This window comes from Gadus chalcogrammus, chromosome 13 (assembly GCF_026213295.1).
Source record: "Gadus chalcogrammus isolate NIFS_2021 chromosome 13, NIFS_Gcha_1.0, whole genome shotgun sequence".
NCBI lineage: Eukaryota > Metazoa > Chordata > Actinopteri > Gadiformes > Gadidae > Gadus > Gadus chalcogrammus.
The window spans coordinates 8,032,269-8,048,407 of record NC_079424.1 but is presented as its reverse complement, the minus strand read 5'-3'; the positions used below and the strand labels follow the sequence as shown (position 1 = coordinate 8,048,407).

At 43.3% G+C, this 16,139-nt stretch overlaps 2 protein-coding genes across 2 annotated transcripts in view; one reads left to right on the top strand and one right to left on the bottom strand.

Moving 5' to 3' along the window:
- The window catches only part of mst1 (macrophage stimulating 1), a 13,541-nt gene extending 11,863 nt beyond the window's left edge, over nucleotides 1-1,678 (top strand). Inside the window, exon 18 of the mRNA XM_056605391.1 lies at nucleotides 165-1,678. Coding sequence (XP_056461366.1) covers nucleotides 165-326 — 162 coding nt within the window. The 3' untranslated portion in view covers nucleotides 327-1,678. The remainder of the gene's footprint in view (nucleotides 1-164) is intronic.
- A 9,004-nt stretch (nucleotides 1,679-10,682) lies between these two features.
- LOC130402344 (uncharacterized protein C3orf18 homolog) lies at nucleotides 10,683-14,176 on the bottom strand. Its single transcript, XM_056606495.1, has 4 exons — nucleotides 13,910-14,176; nucleotides 13,365-13,390; nucleotides 13,140-13,266; nucleotides 10,683-12,038 (listed from the first exon to the last, which is right to left on the bottom strand). Exons 1-4 carry the CDS (start codon nucleotides 14,174-14,176, stop codon nucleotides 11,958-11,960), a joined length of 501 nt encoding a protein of 166 aa, XP_056462470.1. The 3' UTR covers nucleotides 10,683-11,957.
- Nucleotides 14,177-16,139: the final 1,963 nt, after the last annotated feature.

Here is a 16,139-nt window from a genome sequence, read left to right as displayed (position 1 = left end):
CGTGTTTGCACGTGTGCATGTGCTTGCATGCGTGCGCTCATACCTGTGTTCATGCGTGTGTGTGTGTGTGTGTGTGTGTGTGTGTGTGTGTGTGTGTGTGTGTGTGTGTGTGTGTGTGTGTGTGTGTGTGTGTGTGTGTGTGTGTGTGTGTGTGTGCATGGCAGAGGGACTACGGAGGCCCCTTGGCGTGTCAGAACAGCGACTGCTGGGTGCTGGAGGGTGTCATCATCCCCATGAGGCGATGCGGGCATCCGGGCCAGCCCAACATCTTCATCAGGGTGTCGGTCTACGTGGACTGGATCAAGAAGGTCATGGGCATGACCTAGAGACGACCCAGGCGTCGCCCCGGGTGGGACTGACACACACCCACACACACACACACACACCCACACACACACCCACACACACATGGGGCTGACGCCCGAGAACACCTGTCCATCGGCTGCCTGCTTCGTCTCCTATGTCGTGTTAAACAACCTGTATCTTTTATTATTCCTAAGCATTAAGCTACAAAAAGAAACATTTAAGGTTTGTGTATATTTGCAAAATGTGTAGCATTAGACACATAGGGAGCTTTTCAATAGCACAAATGAGGAGTCTGGCTGCAATTAAATGTATGGTAGTCATTATTTTAGCTCTTAATATATTAACACATTCCCAATGAAATCTGCAATGGTTGGCTTAACGCAGAACTTACTTCAACAATAATGGATGTATTAATATTTGCCTTTATGTATATCTAAGTTTTGACACAATGTATTTTCATTTGAAGGCTATAACAACTGTAGACTGTAGGCAGACTCATTTCCATCTGCTGTATTCTTTGGGCTTACAGGAAATGTGAAGAGGTTGTGCTCTCATTAAAAAATACGGGTAGTTGTACTAATTCCCCATATTTCAGAGAACAGAATGACTAATTACCATAGTGTCAAATTCATATAGCAGTTCAGGGAAGGGAGGTTCTTTTAAACTTCCAATGTACCCTGAAAATATTCTCTCAACCCTCACTGCAAAAACAGTATGCCTCTCGCTCACTCACTCTGTCTCTCTCTCTCTGCCTCTCCCTGTCTCTCCCTCTTTCTCTCACTCTATCTCCATATCTCTCTCCATGTCAATCTCTCTCCCAGTCTCAGTCTCTCTCCCTCTCTCTCTCTCTCCCCCTCCCTTTATCTCCCTCTTTCTCACAATCTCTCTCCCAGTCTCAGTCTCTCTCTCCCCCTCTCCCTCCCTCTCTCTCTCCCTCTCTCCCTCTCTCTCTCTCTCTCTGGTGTTGAATGGAGATCTGAAATACCTTCTTTGCCCCCAGCCACTGAAGAAATCCCTCCTCTGGCTGTCTGTTGATGCCTCCCCCCTCTAAAGACATGCCATTGTGCCTTATGCAGAACTGTACGCGCTGCACATTCCTGTCTATTCTATAGGAGGATTTCTGTACCCCGGTCCTGATGAGCCCGTTGGAATTCAGCTTAAATAAACCTCAAGATCAGAGTCCAACAGAACCTCAGACACACAGCCGGCTACAGGCCGCTGAACTCTCTCTCTCTGTCCTTCCTTCTGTCTCTCTCTGACTCTCTACTACTCGCTCCCTCAGTCTCTCGCCCTTCTCCCTCTAGTTGACTTTCACTCTCTCTCTCTCTCTCTCTCTCTCTCTCTCTCTCTCTCTCTCTCTCTCTCTCTCTCTCTCTCTCTCTCTCTCTCTCTCTCTCTCTCTCTCTCTCTCTCTCTCTCTTCTGAATCTTCCCCTTCACACATAAGTTAAACACAAGAGCTTTATTTTGCTGCTTCAGATGTAAAGATTCGGTGGCATGATGGTTGCATTTTAACGATTGCTATGTCCTGACTGATATCAAATAGTCTGTTACTTTTTAGTGTCAGATTATAGCATCTTGATTGTATCTCATTGCAATTACTAACCTTTATGGTAGTAATATTTAAAGCAGATGGCACACCAAATACACGTATGACTGTGAATTCGAACTGAAAATTACAGCTGTATACAGGTTCTGGTAAAGGTGACTAAAATGTTGAATAAATTAGTAATTGCGTGACAAAAAGTTCGTCCTTATCTTTATTGATATGACTAGTTTTGCTGAGAAAACCACATTTTTTTAACGGGGAAAACCATATCAGAGGTAAATATCTAGGGTCCCCATCCAAACTGGGGGAATTCTAACATGTGCTTGTTTTTTCATATATTTATTTGTATGTACACTAACATCAATAACAAAAACAAAATCAAAACGAAAGCAAAAATGTATGCTCCACCCGGGTCGTTAAACATTACTATGGGACAGTAACCTATGTAAGTCAATGCAAATATTCGTATTTTATGAACTGGCTGTTGAATGGGTGGTCCAATGTGTGTGAGGGGCGGGCTCGAGTTTAACCCCTCCTTTGCCGATCCCTCTTGAAACATGCTTTAATAGAGAAAGTATGCAATGCATACTGCTCTGTTACAAGCCCTATTATACTTCAGCTGGGGGGTTTGTGACTACCCGTCTGGAGATCACCAACATTCCCGATCAAAGAAGGGAGAAAAGAGACATTGCCTGTCTCCCACAAGTTCGATACTTCACTTCCAGAAGCCATAGGATGACTGCTTGAACTTCCAGGTGCAAACACGACAAACCACATCTTGTTGTACAAAGGTAAGTTAACATGTGATTGTGTTTATATCCCTTCTTACTGGACTTGGATGCCATATGAGTTAACAGTTGCATATAGAACTTTTGCACCTGTATCCTTTATTTTTTGTGTTATGGTTAAACCTAAATGGATATGTTCGAGATTAAAGACGGTTATATTATGGACGATTTATCTCAGTGCAATAAAAGTACATTTAAGTGAACGCGCTTGCTCTGGGGATGTGGTGAGTGCACGTTTCGCCTGTACCTTGATGGCTGGCTCTTGTTTTGGTGCTGAATGTGACAGTCGGAACGTAGTGCACACACTCCCGAGAAATGTTGAACACAACAAGCTGCGAACGCTTTAAAGAAAGTTTATATTTTTCTAATTCGCCCTTGTGGAAAAATAGCATTGAGTCCCGTTCTTCATTGGCTACAGACTCTTTAGGTCAGTGGACGGTGTCTCGTTGCAGAGTTGCTGGGGCGTTTGTGGGACTCCTTTCCTTACACGTTTATTAAGGATCGTCTTGTTTTCGGCGACTGTGCATACATCTCAGAGGACTTCCTGCTTCAATGCAGCGGGCTTGGCCGTCGGCAATTACTGCTCTGCGCATTCTTTAGGAGCAAGACAGCCGAAAGCTCTTGGATGTTTGATCTACAAATGGTTCATCAATGTTGGAGCATCAATTTGGCTTAACAGTTTTCCGTGACATCCTATGCCGTCGTAAACAAGCAGTTGGCCGGATAACCGGCAGAGACCGGATAAGAGGATGGGACTGCTATAGCCTGGATCTCTGTTTTGGATGGTATATTGAGTTGTGAATATCTGTGCTACTTTTAGTCACTGCAGAGCATTCTCATGTTTCCCTGCGTTTGCCAAACCCCTGTCTGTGTACAGATGAACCTGAAGCGACTTGTGCCAAGACATGTATATATAGGCTATACATAAGCAGTTCTCACGCTTGCCCAGCAAATGGTATACTGCACAGATTTTCCGTGACGCCTTAAATCATTGGTTGATAGATGGATCGGAAATAACTGTATTGAATACCCCCAAAAATGCAGAGGTGGGCATTATGTGAAGAATGATCTTAAAAATAATAAACTAATAACCTTGCTTACCCTTCCTTGTGCCCTGTTCCCAGGTTCCACCGGAGTGTAATCAGTTGTTACCCCGCCCTCGAGGCCTTTGGGTGGGGCCTCGATGCCCACACTCCCCGCAGCTAGTGGACACCATGAGTAACACTGGGACTGAAGAGCCCTCCCTCCAGCCAGGCGACGGCCAGTCATGTGCCGAGCCTCCACGCAGGGGTAGGGGGCGCCCTCGCAAACTGCCGCAGGTGGGACCCCTTTTCAACCCCTTTTTTTTTTTTTTCGGATCTGTGTATTTCTACGATAAGCCTACCACAGTTTTTATGAAGAGGAATCTAGTAACTTTACATTCTCATCGTAAAGTTGTGTAAAACTACTCTGCCACACTGGGTTTTCCTCTGTGCAGTTTTCCTATGCATAGACTACACATTGAGTAATCTGGCCCCGCTCCCGTTTGCCCTCCTTCATAGGAACCTGCGGGGCCTCCAGTCCCGAAGCGACCCAGAGGAAGACCCAAAGGCAGCAAGGACAAGGGCCCCCGCACACCACTGAAGGTACCCCGTGTTGGTTAGGGTGCTTTGACTAACAAAGCCGCCTTAGCCACCTCATCAATCAAAAAAAAGCCATCTTGATTTCAAATCGGTGTTGCTCATCTTGATCAATGGTTGTGGAAGAAGAGTTATAACGTGGTAACTCAAAGGAGCTGCATACTGTATATTCAAGCTGGAGCCCAGCCTTAGAGGTAGCGTTCAGATGCAGCCTGTGGTCACCGGAGCAGAGTAGAGGAGAAACTCTGGGGCCAATCCTGAATGTAAATCAAAGCCTTGTGTCGCTGCTGACACGGTTGTCAGTGGAGGACTGTCAGTATGCTTTAGAACTTGATTTTTTTTCATGGCAGCAACGTTAAAAAAAGCTCCACACATTGTGGAATTAACATAATAAGGAAATTCAGGTCATGCTATTATTTGACAGCAGCATTAAATTAAAGGTATAGTATGTAACATTTCTGCATTTAAATATACAAAAATGACTTAACCTATGTTATTAGTTTTGTTGAGTATTATACTTACATTGTCCAAATTGTTTCCAACAATGTTTGAACCATGAGAAATACATCGTTTTATTTACGTTAACTGTCCATTACATTTAGTCGCATGTCAAAGGCATCATATGTCCTTTACTCCCTAATTTCCTGGGAATCACACGAAACAGTACTCCAGGGGATACCTAATTTATTTATATGATATTTCAATATCAATCGTGATTACAAAGATGTGCTACGCTTTTGCCAGCCACTAAGCTAATGCAGTGTTTTACTCACAAATCTTTAACGGGTTATGTAATAAAAATAAAAATAAAGATCCATCCGAGAGAACGACGCAATCCTCGATCTAAAGTGTTTCCAATACATTGAAAAATAGAATACCAAATACTACCAAAAAACTCCTTTGTGGTTTTAATCTCAACGAGTACTAATGTATTGGTTTTGTAGGTGATTTCCTGGTGTGACAAATGTCTACGATAGTGCCACTAATGTACACATGCGTTGAAAGTCCGTTTAATCTGTATTCTATGCATGCGTCTATGTGCGTTGCACCCAAACTCCAGCTCCATTGGCCACTCAGTTCTCCTGCACTTAACTATTGTAAACCTAGTGGGGGACACTCAGACACAGACATTTCAATCCTTTGGGAACCTTTTTGAAAAGTGAGTCGCGCTGATTTAAGAAAGAAATTGTAGTTAGGCTGCGGTCAAAGAAAGGGTACTTTGATGCCATGTTGCGTAGATATATTGACCAAAGGATGGCTCTATGGAGAGGAGTCCCGTCCGTCTCCTCCTCTAGACACACCCATACCGGGGATCAAGTCTTTAGTTCCCCGTATCACATCGCTGTAATTCAGAGCGTGAATATCTGTTGAATATCCGATATCTCACACACACACACACGCACACGCACACGCACACGCACACACTCGTCACCGAGAACATGATTACTGCCTGTGTCACGCCAGATAGATTTTCATCCCACGGTACTTCACCATTAAACTATTTCATTAAACTATGTATTTTGTTGTTGTTTTGGTTCAGCGACCCCTAGCGGCAGAAATTGCATATCATACCATATCATACCTTTAAGTTCCTTATTGTACTTACCATCTCCTTATCGATCTCCAGTCAATCTACAGGTACATTTAACTTTTAATACAATAATAAGATGCATATTTGGAGGTCTTGTTGCAATCAGTTTGTAAAATCCATAGTTGTTGCACCAGTGGGTATGCATACTTATATGTTTTGTCTATTATATTATATTATATTATTATTATATATATTATCATTTCATTGTCCCTCAAAGACTTTGTCATCATATAGCTTGCACTTCTATTTTTTTGTAGTTTGTTTTTAAATAGGTCATATTTGTAATCCAATATTTCCCCAGGTCTCGGTATTTGTCACTCTCATTCATTTGTTTCTCATTCTGAAAGCCATTGTTTCAGGTTAACTCATAACATCAGCTAACCGTGGTTCAGGTTTTTCTGCATGATTTTTCTTTCATGTTAATTTTTTCTTGTAAATCAAGTATCCGTCTTAAACAAAACACGGTACATCCTTTTGTAAATTCCGTTGAACTGTTTAACACATCTAACAAAAGAAGCCTTCTCAGAAGTTCTCCTTTTAAACACACACGTCTCTCTCCGCCGCAGAAAGTAGAGCCACAGCGGGAGAAGAGGCCTCGTGGGCGACCGAGGAAATGGGTAGGAGACGATCTCTTGACACGTAGAGACAAGAAGTGAATGGCAATGACCCCAGATGTTTTTATCAATGTGCAGCCGTGCAGGCCAGCGTTGTGCTTCATGTCCAGTAAACTCGTGGCCCATCTTTTCACAGCCTCAACAAGTAGTTCAAGTGGTAGCAGAGGAACAGCAGGTGAGATATAATGTAATGTATCATCATACACCGTTGTTTTTAGATTCCTAATACAGGTGCAAGTCCTTCAACTGAAATTCCCTTCCATTTACGCTTTAATTAATGCACATCATATTCATTGCCATGTTTTCAACGTAACAATCCTTTTATGTGTCCTATAAACAAAACACAATTGGATATTATTCCCCAAAATATTGGAAAAAGCCACACTGTGATGCAGAGCTCTGAATGAAACCCTGAACACGTGACATTCATCTATTCCTTAACATCAGAGTGTCTGAAAGCCCTTGGTTCTGAACGCACTTGTTGCACACGGTCGCATCCACACATTACGCAAACCATCTCCACCCAGAGAGGCCAGTTCCCTTGATGATCTTTGCGTGTGTCTATCATTCGCCCGTCAGCGCCTCTCGTACGGGCTCAAAAGCACTTCAAGAACCGAAACCGTTGGGGCAGACTCGCTTTCTCAGATGTGCACACATGAAAAAGGGAAGAGTGAGTCAATGTGGAGAGGGGAAACCTGTTCTGGTCCCCTGTTCTCGGCTTCCTGACATAACCGTCCTCCGCCTCACAGGCTCTAAGATCTTTAAGAACAGGGACCGTTTCCCAGCAGGCACCTGTTGATTCGCAGAAACATGCTCGCAGTCATTGTGGTACGGGGTGATTTACGATACAGCTTGTGGAATTTACACAGGCTAGAAACTGAGAGCGAGAGAGCGAGAGAAAGAAAGTGACACGACATGGGGAGAGAGTGGAGACACAACGTGTAGAGAGCGAGAGACACACACACAACATACACAATGTGTAGCCGAGCGAGCGAGAGCAAAACGGACACACAATTTGTAGCCGGGAGAGACCCACCCAAGATTTAACAGAGAGAGAGATAGGGAGCATACAGAGAGAGACACGCACAGACACAAGATGTAGCAGAGAGAAAGAGAGACACACACACACACACACACACACACACAGAACGCACGCCACACCAAATCGAGAGCCAGCTCAGGAACCAAAGTCTGTGTCTCTGCTGTCCTAGGGCCCTTCAGACCAGGCCGTGGAGGGCCCCTCTGAGACGCATCCATCTCAGGTTCCAGCAGCGGAGGAAGTGGAGTAAATAGACAGCTCCTCCTCCACCTACCTCAAGGTTTGGCCTCAAACAGATGGGGGTAAAATCCGACCTGACATCTGCTGCGGGGGGGTTTCAGAGGAATTACAAAAAAGTGGCGTCTCTATCTTGGGATATTTACGTAGAGTTTCTTTTAGTTTTTTTTTAGTTGAGTCAATGATGTGCATAAATTCATTGTTTGTGGTTTTACAAAATTGTTTTTTAACATAGGAGGTGATATGGCTTTGTGTGTGTGTGTGTGTGTGTGTGTGTGTGTGTGTGTGTGTGTGTGTGTGTGTGTGTGTGTGTGTGTGTGTGTGTGTGTGTGTGTGTGTGTGTGTGTGTGTGTGTGTGTGTGTGTGTGTGTGTGTGTGTGTGTGTGTGTGTGTGTCTTCTCCGTCGTGCGCGTATGCAAAGATCCACAAAGATTACGGCCCTTTACCGGGGATGACCTATGCTTACACGAAGACATGCAGTTCACCCAGAATTTAGCAAGGATTCGCCCTTCTCTGCTGAGATTTGCGGCAAGGAAACACTGATCGCCCGAGGAACATGCGCAATGTTTTGTTTCCGACAGCCAGACACGAGATAATTAATAAATAGCTCACCGGGCAAGATGAAATCACTGTATTTTCAGTTGTATTTTCAGTGCATTTAAGTGATTTTACCGATTATCACATGGATATATAACTTTTTCAACATATTTTCAATGGAGCCGACTCAGTCGCGCATTTCCCATCTGTATTTACTCTTCGGTTCATATACATTTCTGGTCGTAAATGCCATGCTGCCCCCCTGTCCCTACATGTTATCGTGACAGGGAAATGTTAATGCAGACACCTCTGCAAAGATCTATATAATGTCTTGGAAAATGTGGGACACGCACGCAAGTGTGAATTCAGCTTTTAGTGTTTTGAGCGTGTGTAGGGATGAGGGATGGACTGATGGATGATGAAAAAGGAAAGATTGGCCCTTACATAATTTAACTAATCTTTTAATATTTTAAGACAACGTAGTATATTAAGAGTCCCAGCCCCCCTGTGCCAAAATGGAGTATTTTTGACACTGACATCATTCTGGTACAATATTTACTGTGTGTGCTTAAGAAATTGTTATGAAAGTACATATGACAAGTTTGATTCCAAAAATGTTGGTGTCCATTCTTGGGAAGAAAAAGACAACTTATTTGTTCAATGCTTATAACTGCATTATCCAATTTTCACTAGGCGTACTATCCACATTGTCTTAAAGGGGTAGTTCGGAATTTTGGACATAGGGCCTCATTCCCAAGTTAGCCTTGGTGTTCTTTATCATTGGAGACAGTTTTCAACACATTTCATTCAGTCCTTCTAGTTGCAGAGTTTTCTCGTGCTAGGCTAGCGCACGGCAGGTTAGTTTTATTTCTAACATTAGGCTATCAACACAGGCGTTATAATTGATTTACCTCAGGTGTACTGTGGAGTGGGTTAGACTGTTTTATTAGCAGGCTAGCATTACCCGTTGCCGTGCGCTAGCCTACCACCAGCGAACTCTGCAACTAGAAGGACTGAATGAAATGTGTTGAAAACTGTCTCCAATGATAAAGAACACCAAGGCTAACTTGGGAACCAGGCCCTATGTCCAAAATTCTGAACTACCCCTTTAACTCATTGTATGTATTACTTACTTTGCCATAGATCAATCATTCAGGAATTTCTGGTTTCCCAAATGGTCCTTTACTTTTGGAATGCAACTTTTCATATCAAATATGTTGACATGTTAATTTACTACACTCAGGATTATACTTTTGCGTTGTGTTTTTTTCTCTTTACCAACACATGTTAACCTCAGGTACAAAACTTTTCAGGAGACTGTCGGAGGGTCTGATCCATATGATTATTGCGATGTGTTTGTTGTGCATTTCCGATCTGTATTTGACGTTCACCAATTGCTTTGACACAAAGACCTCATGTAGACCTCTGATACACTCACATCAATTTACCTCACACTCTACCTCACTTATAGTACAGATTAACACACACACACACATACACACACTTACACACTCTAACTCAAGAACGTGTGCAGACACATCTAACTTCCAAGATTCACTTTGCATGGTTTACACATTTCACAGGAATCTACCGATGCAGGGTGTTAGGTTCAATCCCATGTCTCAATCTTTTGTTTGTTTTGGCAAAATCTGGCAAATCCGACGCCCTCTTAGGAAAAAAAAAATCAGAATCAGGAAGCCGGCTATATGGGCCTATTGGGTGCTACGTGGGCAGCGTAAATATTATTGTATTACCAAAGAAGTCTCTGAAACGGCTCACTAATTGGGTGATGGAGTGTTGTTCGGAGCCTAGTTGCCCTATCCGACTGGTACTAGTAGACTGGTAGACTAGCACCATACTTGAGTCCAGTTAAACCTGGTCGCGTCCAGTTAAACCTGGTCGCGACGTGGATTGTGACGGCAGTGAAATGACACAAATGCCTGCAACAGGTTTAACCCTGATCCCTGGAAAGCGGTTGTTAACCAACTTTTTTTTGTCCTTTCCAGACACCTGTGAAATGTTAGACTCCCATTGAAATCCAACTGTCAATTTCAGGGTCTGTTTTGTACCAAATCTGTGTTCGAACCTCAAACGAGACTGGCATGGTTGTCCTCACCTCCAATCAGCCATTCTCACACCACTTGATGAGATATTTGTAGTCTGTTTCAAATGAGATTCATCATTATTTGTACTCATTTTACTTCTTTGAGATCTTACAACAGCAATTGTATACGTCATTATGTGTTTTCCTTACACTGTAATTCATAACAATGCAAAATAACGTTTTTAAAAGATGGAACCTACTAGGTAATTCACTTAGGACAGAGTCCAGAATAATTTATACAATATTTTGGGAAACCATTAAAAAAAAATTCAATTCAATTCAAAGCTGAATAACTACTTTTCATTTTTCATCATGTGGCAAATCTTTTTTGCATAGGCCTATGTGTGAACTATCCATAAACTACTCCAAATTTCAGAATAATCAACTTTTACTTAACATTATCTTCACTTGAGCACTACTCGGGGAACTGCGACTAAAACAATAATAGATTTACTGTAGGCTACTTTTTGATGGTCCCTTTGAACTGATTTATTTAGCTTTTTCCACTAGACTTCCAAAGCAAGTTAACAGCATCTCAGAAGAGTGTTTAGGTATCATGACGATACCTCACCTTTAACCATACGCATAATTAATCTTGATGTGATCAATCTTGTTATTGAGGGACAGCTCAAAGTAATAGCTCAAAGTAATACAAATACTTCACAATGCTAGTATCTCCGGGTGTTGTTGGAAATGTCACAACGCTAGATGTGTAATCTTTTCAATGATTAAAAAGTAGAATTTCATCAAAACGTTTTCACATAGGAATTTATCCCTTAATTTCGTGCTTGACTCTTTTTATAATTATGCACATTTTATATGTGTCATCATCCACTGATACAGGTCGATTTACAGAAGCAACCTGTTACCTATTTTATGAGCCTATACTGCATTTTTTTGTCTTAATCTGCAGCCATATTGCCAATAAAATGTTACCAAATTACTTCTGTAACAGTAGAGTTTGAGTGGGTTTATTGCGTCACTTTGACAAAGCACTCAAAACGGTCTGTCAACACATCATCACAAACACTGATTGGAAGAGGAAGTGCCCGATGAAGGAAGTGATGTCAAGTCTACAAAATGCACCCTAACACAAAACGGCAAAACCAACACACCCCCAACCAATGAACACGCGGAGCCAAATGTGCACTCAGATATCAAAAGGTACAGATATATCAACAATGACACCAACATAAATATCAACAGAAATGGTGGGCGTGTCTTTGTCTGTGTGCGCCAAAACAACTAATAACAGTGCAAGATCAATACACCCCCCCTTTTATTCCCAAATACCAGTCCCCCGAGATGACGTTTATGCAAACGAAAGTCAACATAAAGCTGAAACTAGGATGGAATGGTTGAAGTGAGAAAGTACCAGTTATTTGACTCCCCCCCTCCCAGCCACAACCCTTTAAAAACACCAACAGTGCACCAATCGTCTGATCCCTTTCCTTCCAGTCCTTTTATTTTCCCACCAAGGTCCTCCTGAGTGACAGGTCCTAGGAGGAGCCGGGCTGCCCCGTGACATCCAGTAGGCCAGAGGTGCCAGAGGTGCCAGAGCTGGGCGGACCTCCTCACGCGCTCAGGGCATTGGCCACGTCTGTGAACACCAGTCGACTGGGCCTCTGGGAGGAGCCGTGGGAGGTGGTGAGGGTCTGTGGAGTAAGGGGGGTGTGGGGATGGGGGACATTTCACAATTGAAACAACGCTTTCTCTGCAGCGATAAGGCGGTTAAATATCTACGGTTAGAATGAACATGATGGGGGGATTGGAGAACATTTTAACACGCCGGTATTTAAAAAGAGGTCAGTGTTCAGGAAATTCAAAAATAGTTGGTTGTTAATGGAAAAGTGATGACAATGGATTTAGTGCTTCGGGTTAATAGGATCGGAGTTGAAAGACCACAAAGGAAACATAATGAAACCAAATATAGTAGTACACACACAGGTTAAGAAAGAAGATAAAGGGATAAAGTGTGTGTGTGTGTGTGTGTGTGTGTGTGTGTGTGTGTGTGTGTGTGTGTGTGTGTGTGTGTGTGTGTGTGTGTGTGTGTGTGTGTGTGTGAGTGTGTGTGTGTGTGTGTGTTCCAGCTCTAGATACATGAAATTGTTAGGATTATTAAAATGGGTGCAGTTTGTGGCTGTGGCATTAAAGTAATGATAGGGTTTAGGAGGATTTATGAACAAAAACCGGTTCAAGACACACAGTGTAGTCAATACTTTACCATGTTTTTCTTTAACCATTGTGTCAGTTAAAACTTAAAAGAAAATATATGAAAATAATCAATAACAATAGCAAAACAAAAATATCAATACCAGTTTTTTACGTGAAAAATAAAAACATTTAATAAAAAAATACCAAGACTAACAAAAGGACAAACAATCAGATGTTAAATTGGTAAAACCTCAAAATTGATACGCAAGAAAGTTACTATAGTATAGGGTACTAAAAAACAGCTGTAATTTGCCTTGGCAATCAGAAGCCCATTTCATATTGTGTGCATTGCTGTAAGAAGATACAACAGCCTGTAACTACTGTCTTAGAGACATTATTTTAAAGGAAACATCTTAGTTAGCCCAACCTTACTCAAAGCACTGTCTTCGACTTTTTATAATAATCCTCTATTCAGGGACACCTTATGTTTCCATCAAGACAGAAATACAATCCGTTGTGAGCACTCTGTATTCACACAGTGTGGCACTCCAATGTATTGGTAACCCCACACCGTGCGTGGCTCTGGCTGGGTTAGTCCTCACCTTGCTGTTGGGGCCCAGGCCTCCGTCACGGCCCTGGTCCAGTAGCTCCTGCTCCAGCAGGTCGTCCTGCTCCTCGGCTGGGTCAAAGTTATACATGGGCATGAGCTGGTGCCTCAGCTTCTCCAGCCTGTCACACAGAGAACACAGGACACTGTAAAAACGGACCCTTCTTCTTGTCATTGAGGAATACACAGGGAATGTAGCGTCAAGGCCAGGTGGACTCACCGCTTCCGCTTCCGAATGTACAGCATCTGAGAGCAGTGCAGATAAAAAGAAAATTGTCTGTGAATTATTTGATGGGAAGTCTTTGGGATTTACTTTAAACAACCATTTTTGTGTTTTTTCTGCTTCAAATGTTGCAGTGATTACTAAATTGGCTCAGGGTTCGTTGGGTGCCCAATCATATGGGCCTGTGCAGCCCTGGGAGACTGGGATTAGGCGCCATACTAAGAAGAAGGACTGGGCATAACCAGATATCCTCCCCATCTCCCCAGTGTCCTTAAAGCCGATACCTTACACAACTAAGATTAGGGCTGTGCAATTAAATAAGATATTTTTTTAAGGGGCGATTTCAAGGTGCTCAGTTACAAAGTGTTTTTCGGACAAAAAATGCTGAATAAATGCATCATGTTTTCAAACTCAAAAATAATCATTTGAATAATCGTAATTTCAATATTGACCGAAATAATCGTGGTTATGATTTCTTCCATAATCGAGCAGCCCTAACTGAGACAACAACCCATTCAACTCGAGCAGGGTCGGCTCCTTACGACGACCACCGCCAGCGCGATCACAGTGATGATTCCGAAGGGCAGCAGCACCATCCCCATCCCGGCGCCCTCCACCAGCGGCCCCGGGAGCCCCGTGGCGTTGAGGGCCGTCGTCTCATTGGTCGAAAGGGACACCATGGTCATCGAGGTTGTCCTGGAGGTGACGTCGCCCTGGTCGTGCGTGGTCCCGAGGACAGACGGGTTTGCGGAAGACGTGGCGTGCGTGGAGAGAAAACCGGCGGTCGCCTTGGTGGTCGCCGAAGTCATCGCCCCCCCCCCCGCCGCCCCCCGCCCCCCCCCCCCCCCCCCCCCCCCCCCCCTCCCCTCACCTCCGCTGTTAGACGATAAAGCGATGTTCAGTAACGCTGTATGCAGACGCTCCGAGAGCTCTCAGTCTCCAGTGTGGGTCATTGCAGACACAGGCCCCCCCTCCCCCCTTACGCTGCCGGGGGTCCCTGGAGCATGGAGGAGTCTTTGGATTGGAGTAATCCCTGGAGGAAAAGATACCATACTGGAGTCACATACTCTCTGTCAAGTAGGCGATTCAAAGCAGGGGTCACAAAACACAGTGTATCTCCATAAGCCCCCGATACTAATGAGAGCGCAACATCCATTTGTACAAGTAACAATGTGGCAATTATTTGTAGAGGATTTGCCCACACAACAGTGTTTTTTGTTACGGTAGCCCACCCCTAATTTCATCCCACTGATACCCCAAACTGAATATGCCAGCAGTTATGTGGTATGTTGTGGGCAGGATGTGGGTAACAGTTGCTGAAGGCTGAACCGACGTTAAGAAATGGATGCCACCCAGCCATCCAAACTGTGAATCCGCTTTCAAACGTTCAACTCGACGACCCGGCCATCTAACCACTGAAACATGCACTGAAACAACACTTGTAGAAATATAAAACAATAGCTGCATTGGCCATTCAAAATGGAATAGGTATAGGTGTGCCTGTTAAGAGGTATTGTCTTTAAGGAATATTTCCAGTAGGGTAAATTGTATAAGTGAATCTTTCTTCATGTATAATTTCTACATATCCTGTTATCAAAGCCCTTTGTAGTGTCACAGGACACATGATCCGCCCTGCCTACCTCTGAGCTTACAGCTCGCCTGCACTTTTAATGAGGAACATGTGCGACTTGAGCAAACAACCAATCAGAACCAAGGGGGTATTTACCCACTCATTACCACTGTCCCATTTAAAAGCCCCGATAAAAGATTGTGCACAGAACATGGACAAAACCCTAAAGACAGTCATCATTATGGGAATCGTTTTTATGGTCCCACTTCTCTGTGTTGTGTTGCTAAACACAAAGCCACACACACAGCAGACTTGTGTGAGCTACAGGGCTTCTAATCCTACTGATGTGACCCTGCTTTCATGTGAGTCCTATCAGATTAGTGAGGTATACATACCTTTACGCACAATGGGAACAGCTTGAGGAGGAGCCTACAAAAGAGAGGGAATTTTTTTCATTTGAAGAGGGAATTCTTCCCCCTCTTCCTGTGGTTTTCTCTGTCCTTTCTCCCAGTAGGAAAAAAATATATATACGCCACTCAACATAGGCTGTTTACTTGGAAAAACACCACAATTTTCTTCTCCTCTAATCCAGAAAGCCTAGCTCTGGCTCACTCTTCGTTTATTGGGGTGCCTTTGCTAAGATCTGGGATCCTTTCTTGTGTTTCAAATGACAGCTCCATGGATGCTGCAAAACACAGATGAGCGCTTCCAGCTCACGCCCCTAGTGCCGCCCCATTGGTCCAATGCCTTCTAGAGGATGGATACAGTTGGCTTCCTCAGCTGTCTGTCAGGCTTTGCAGGGATGAAATGGGATTTAATGGCTCTGCACACCAGATGCTTTGTGCGTAACTGCATCCGGGTGGCAGGGCTGTTAAAGTTAACCCTGTGATGTCGTTCAAGCTGTCTTTCAGGACATTACTTCTCAAGTGATAGTCCTTTATTTAATAAACATTCCTTGGTCTATATTTGTCCAACTGTTAAACAGTGAATGTGCTGGCAAAAATGTTAATTATTGGAAACATACAAATAAGAAAATTTAAGGAAAAATACCTATTACAGATAGCTGGTTACAGATAATAGCTGGTTGATCTAGTCAGATGTTATTACAACCCAACTATTCATAAGACAATTTTATGTTAGTTTTTTTCAGTTTCTAAGGTCGACACATTATGAAGGAATCTCCACTCATCATGGCAAAAAAG

Excerpts from the sequence above, each read along its gene's own strand:
- LOC130402344 (XM_056606495.1), bottom strand. The coding sequence starts at position 14,176 with ATGACTTCGGCGACCACCAAGGCGACCGCCGGTTTTCTCTCCACGCAC. Across the intron at positions 13,391-13,909 it reads TCGCGCTGGCGGTGGTCGTC|ATGCTGTACATTCGGAAGCG; the intron begins GTAAGGAGCCGA and ends CACTGCTCTCAG. Across the intron at positions 12,039-13,139 it reads GCCTGGGCCCCAACAGCAAG|ACCCTCACCACCTCCCACGG; the intron begins GTGAGGACTAAC and ends CTTACTCCACAG.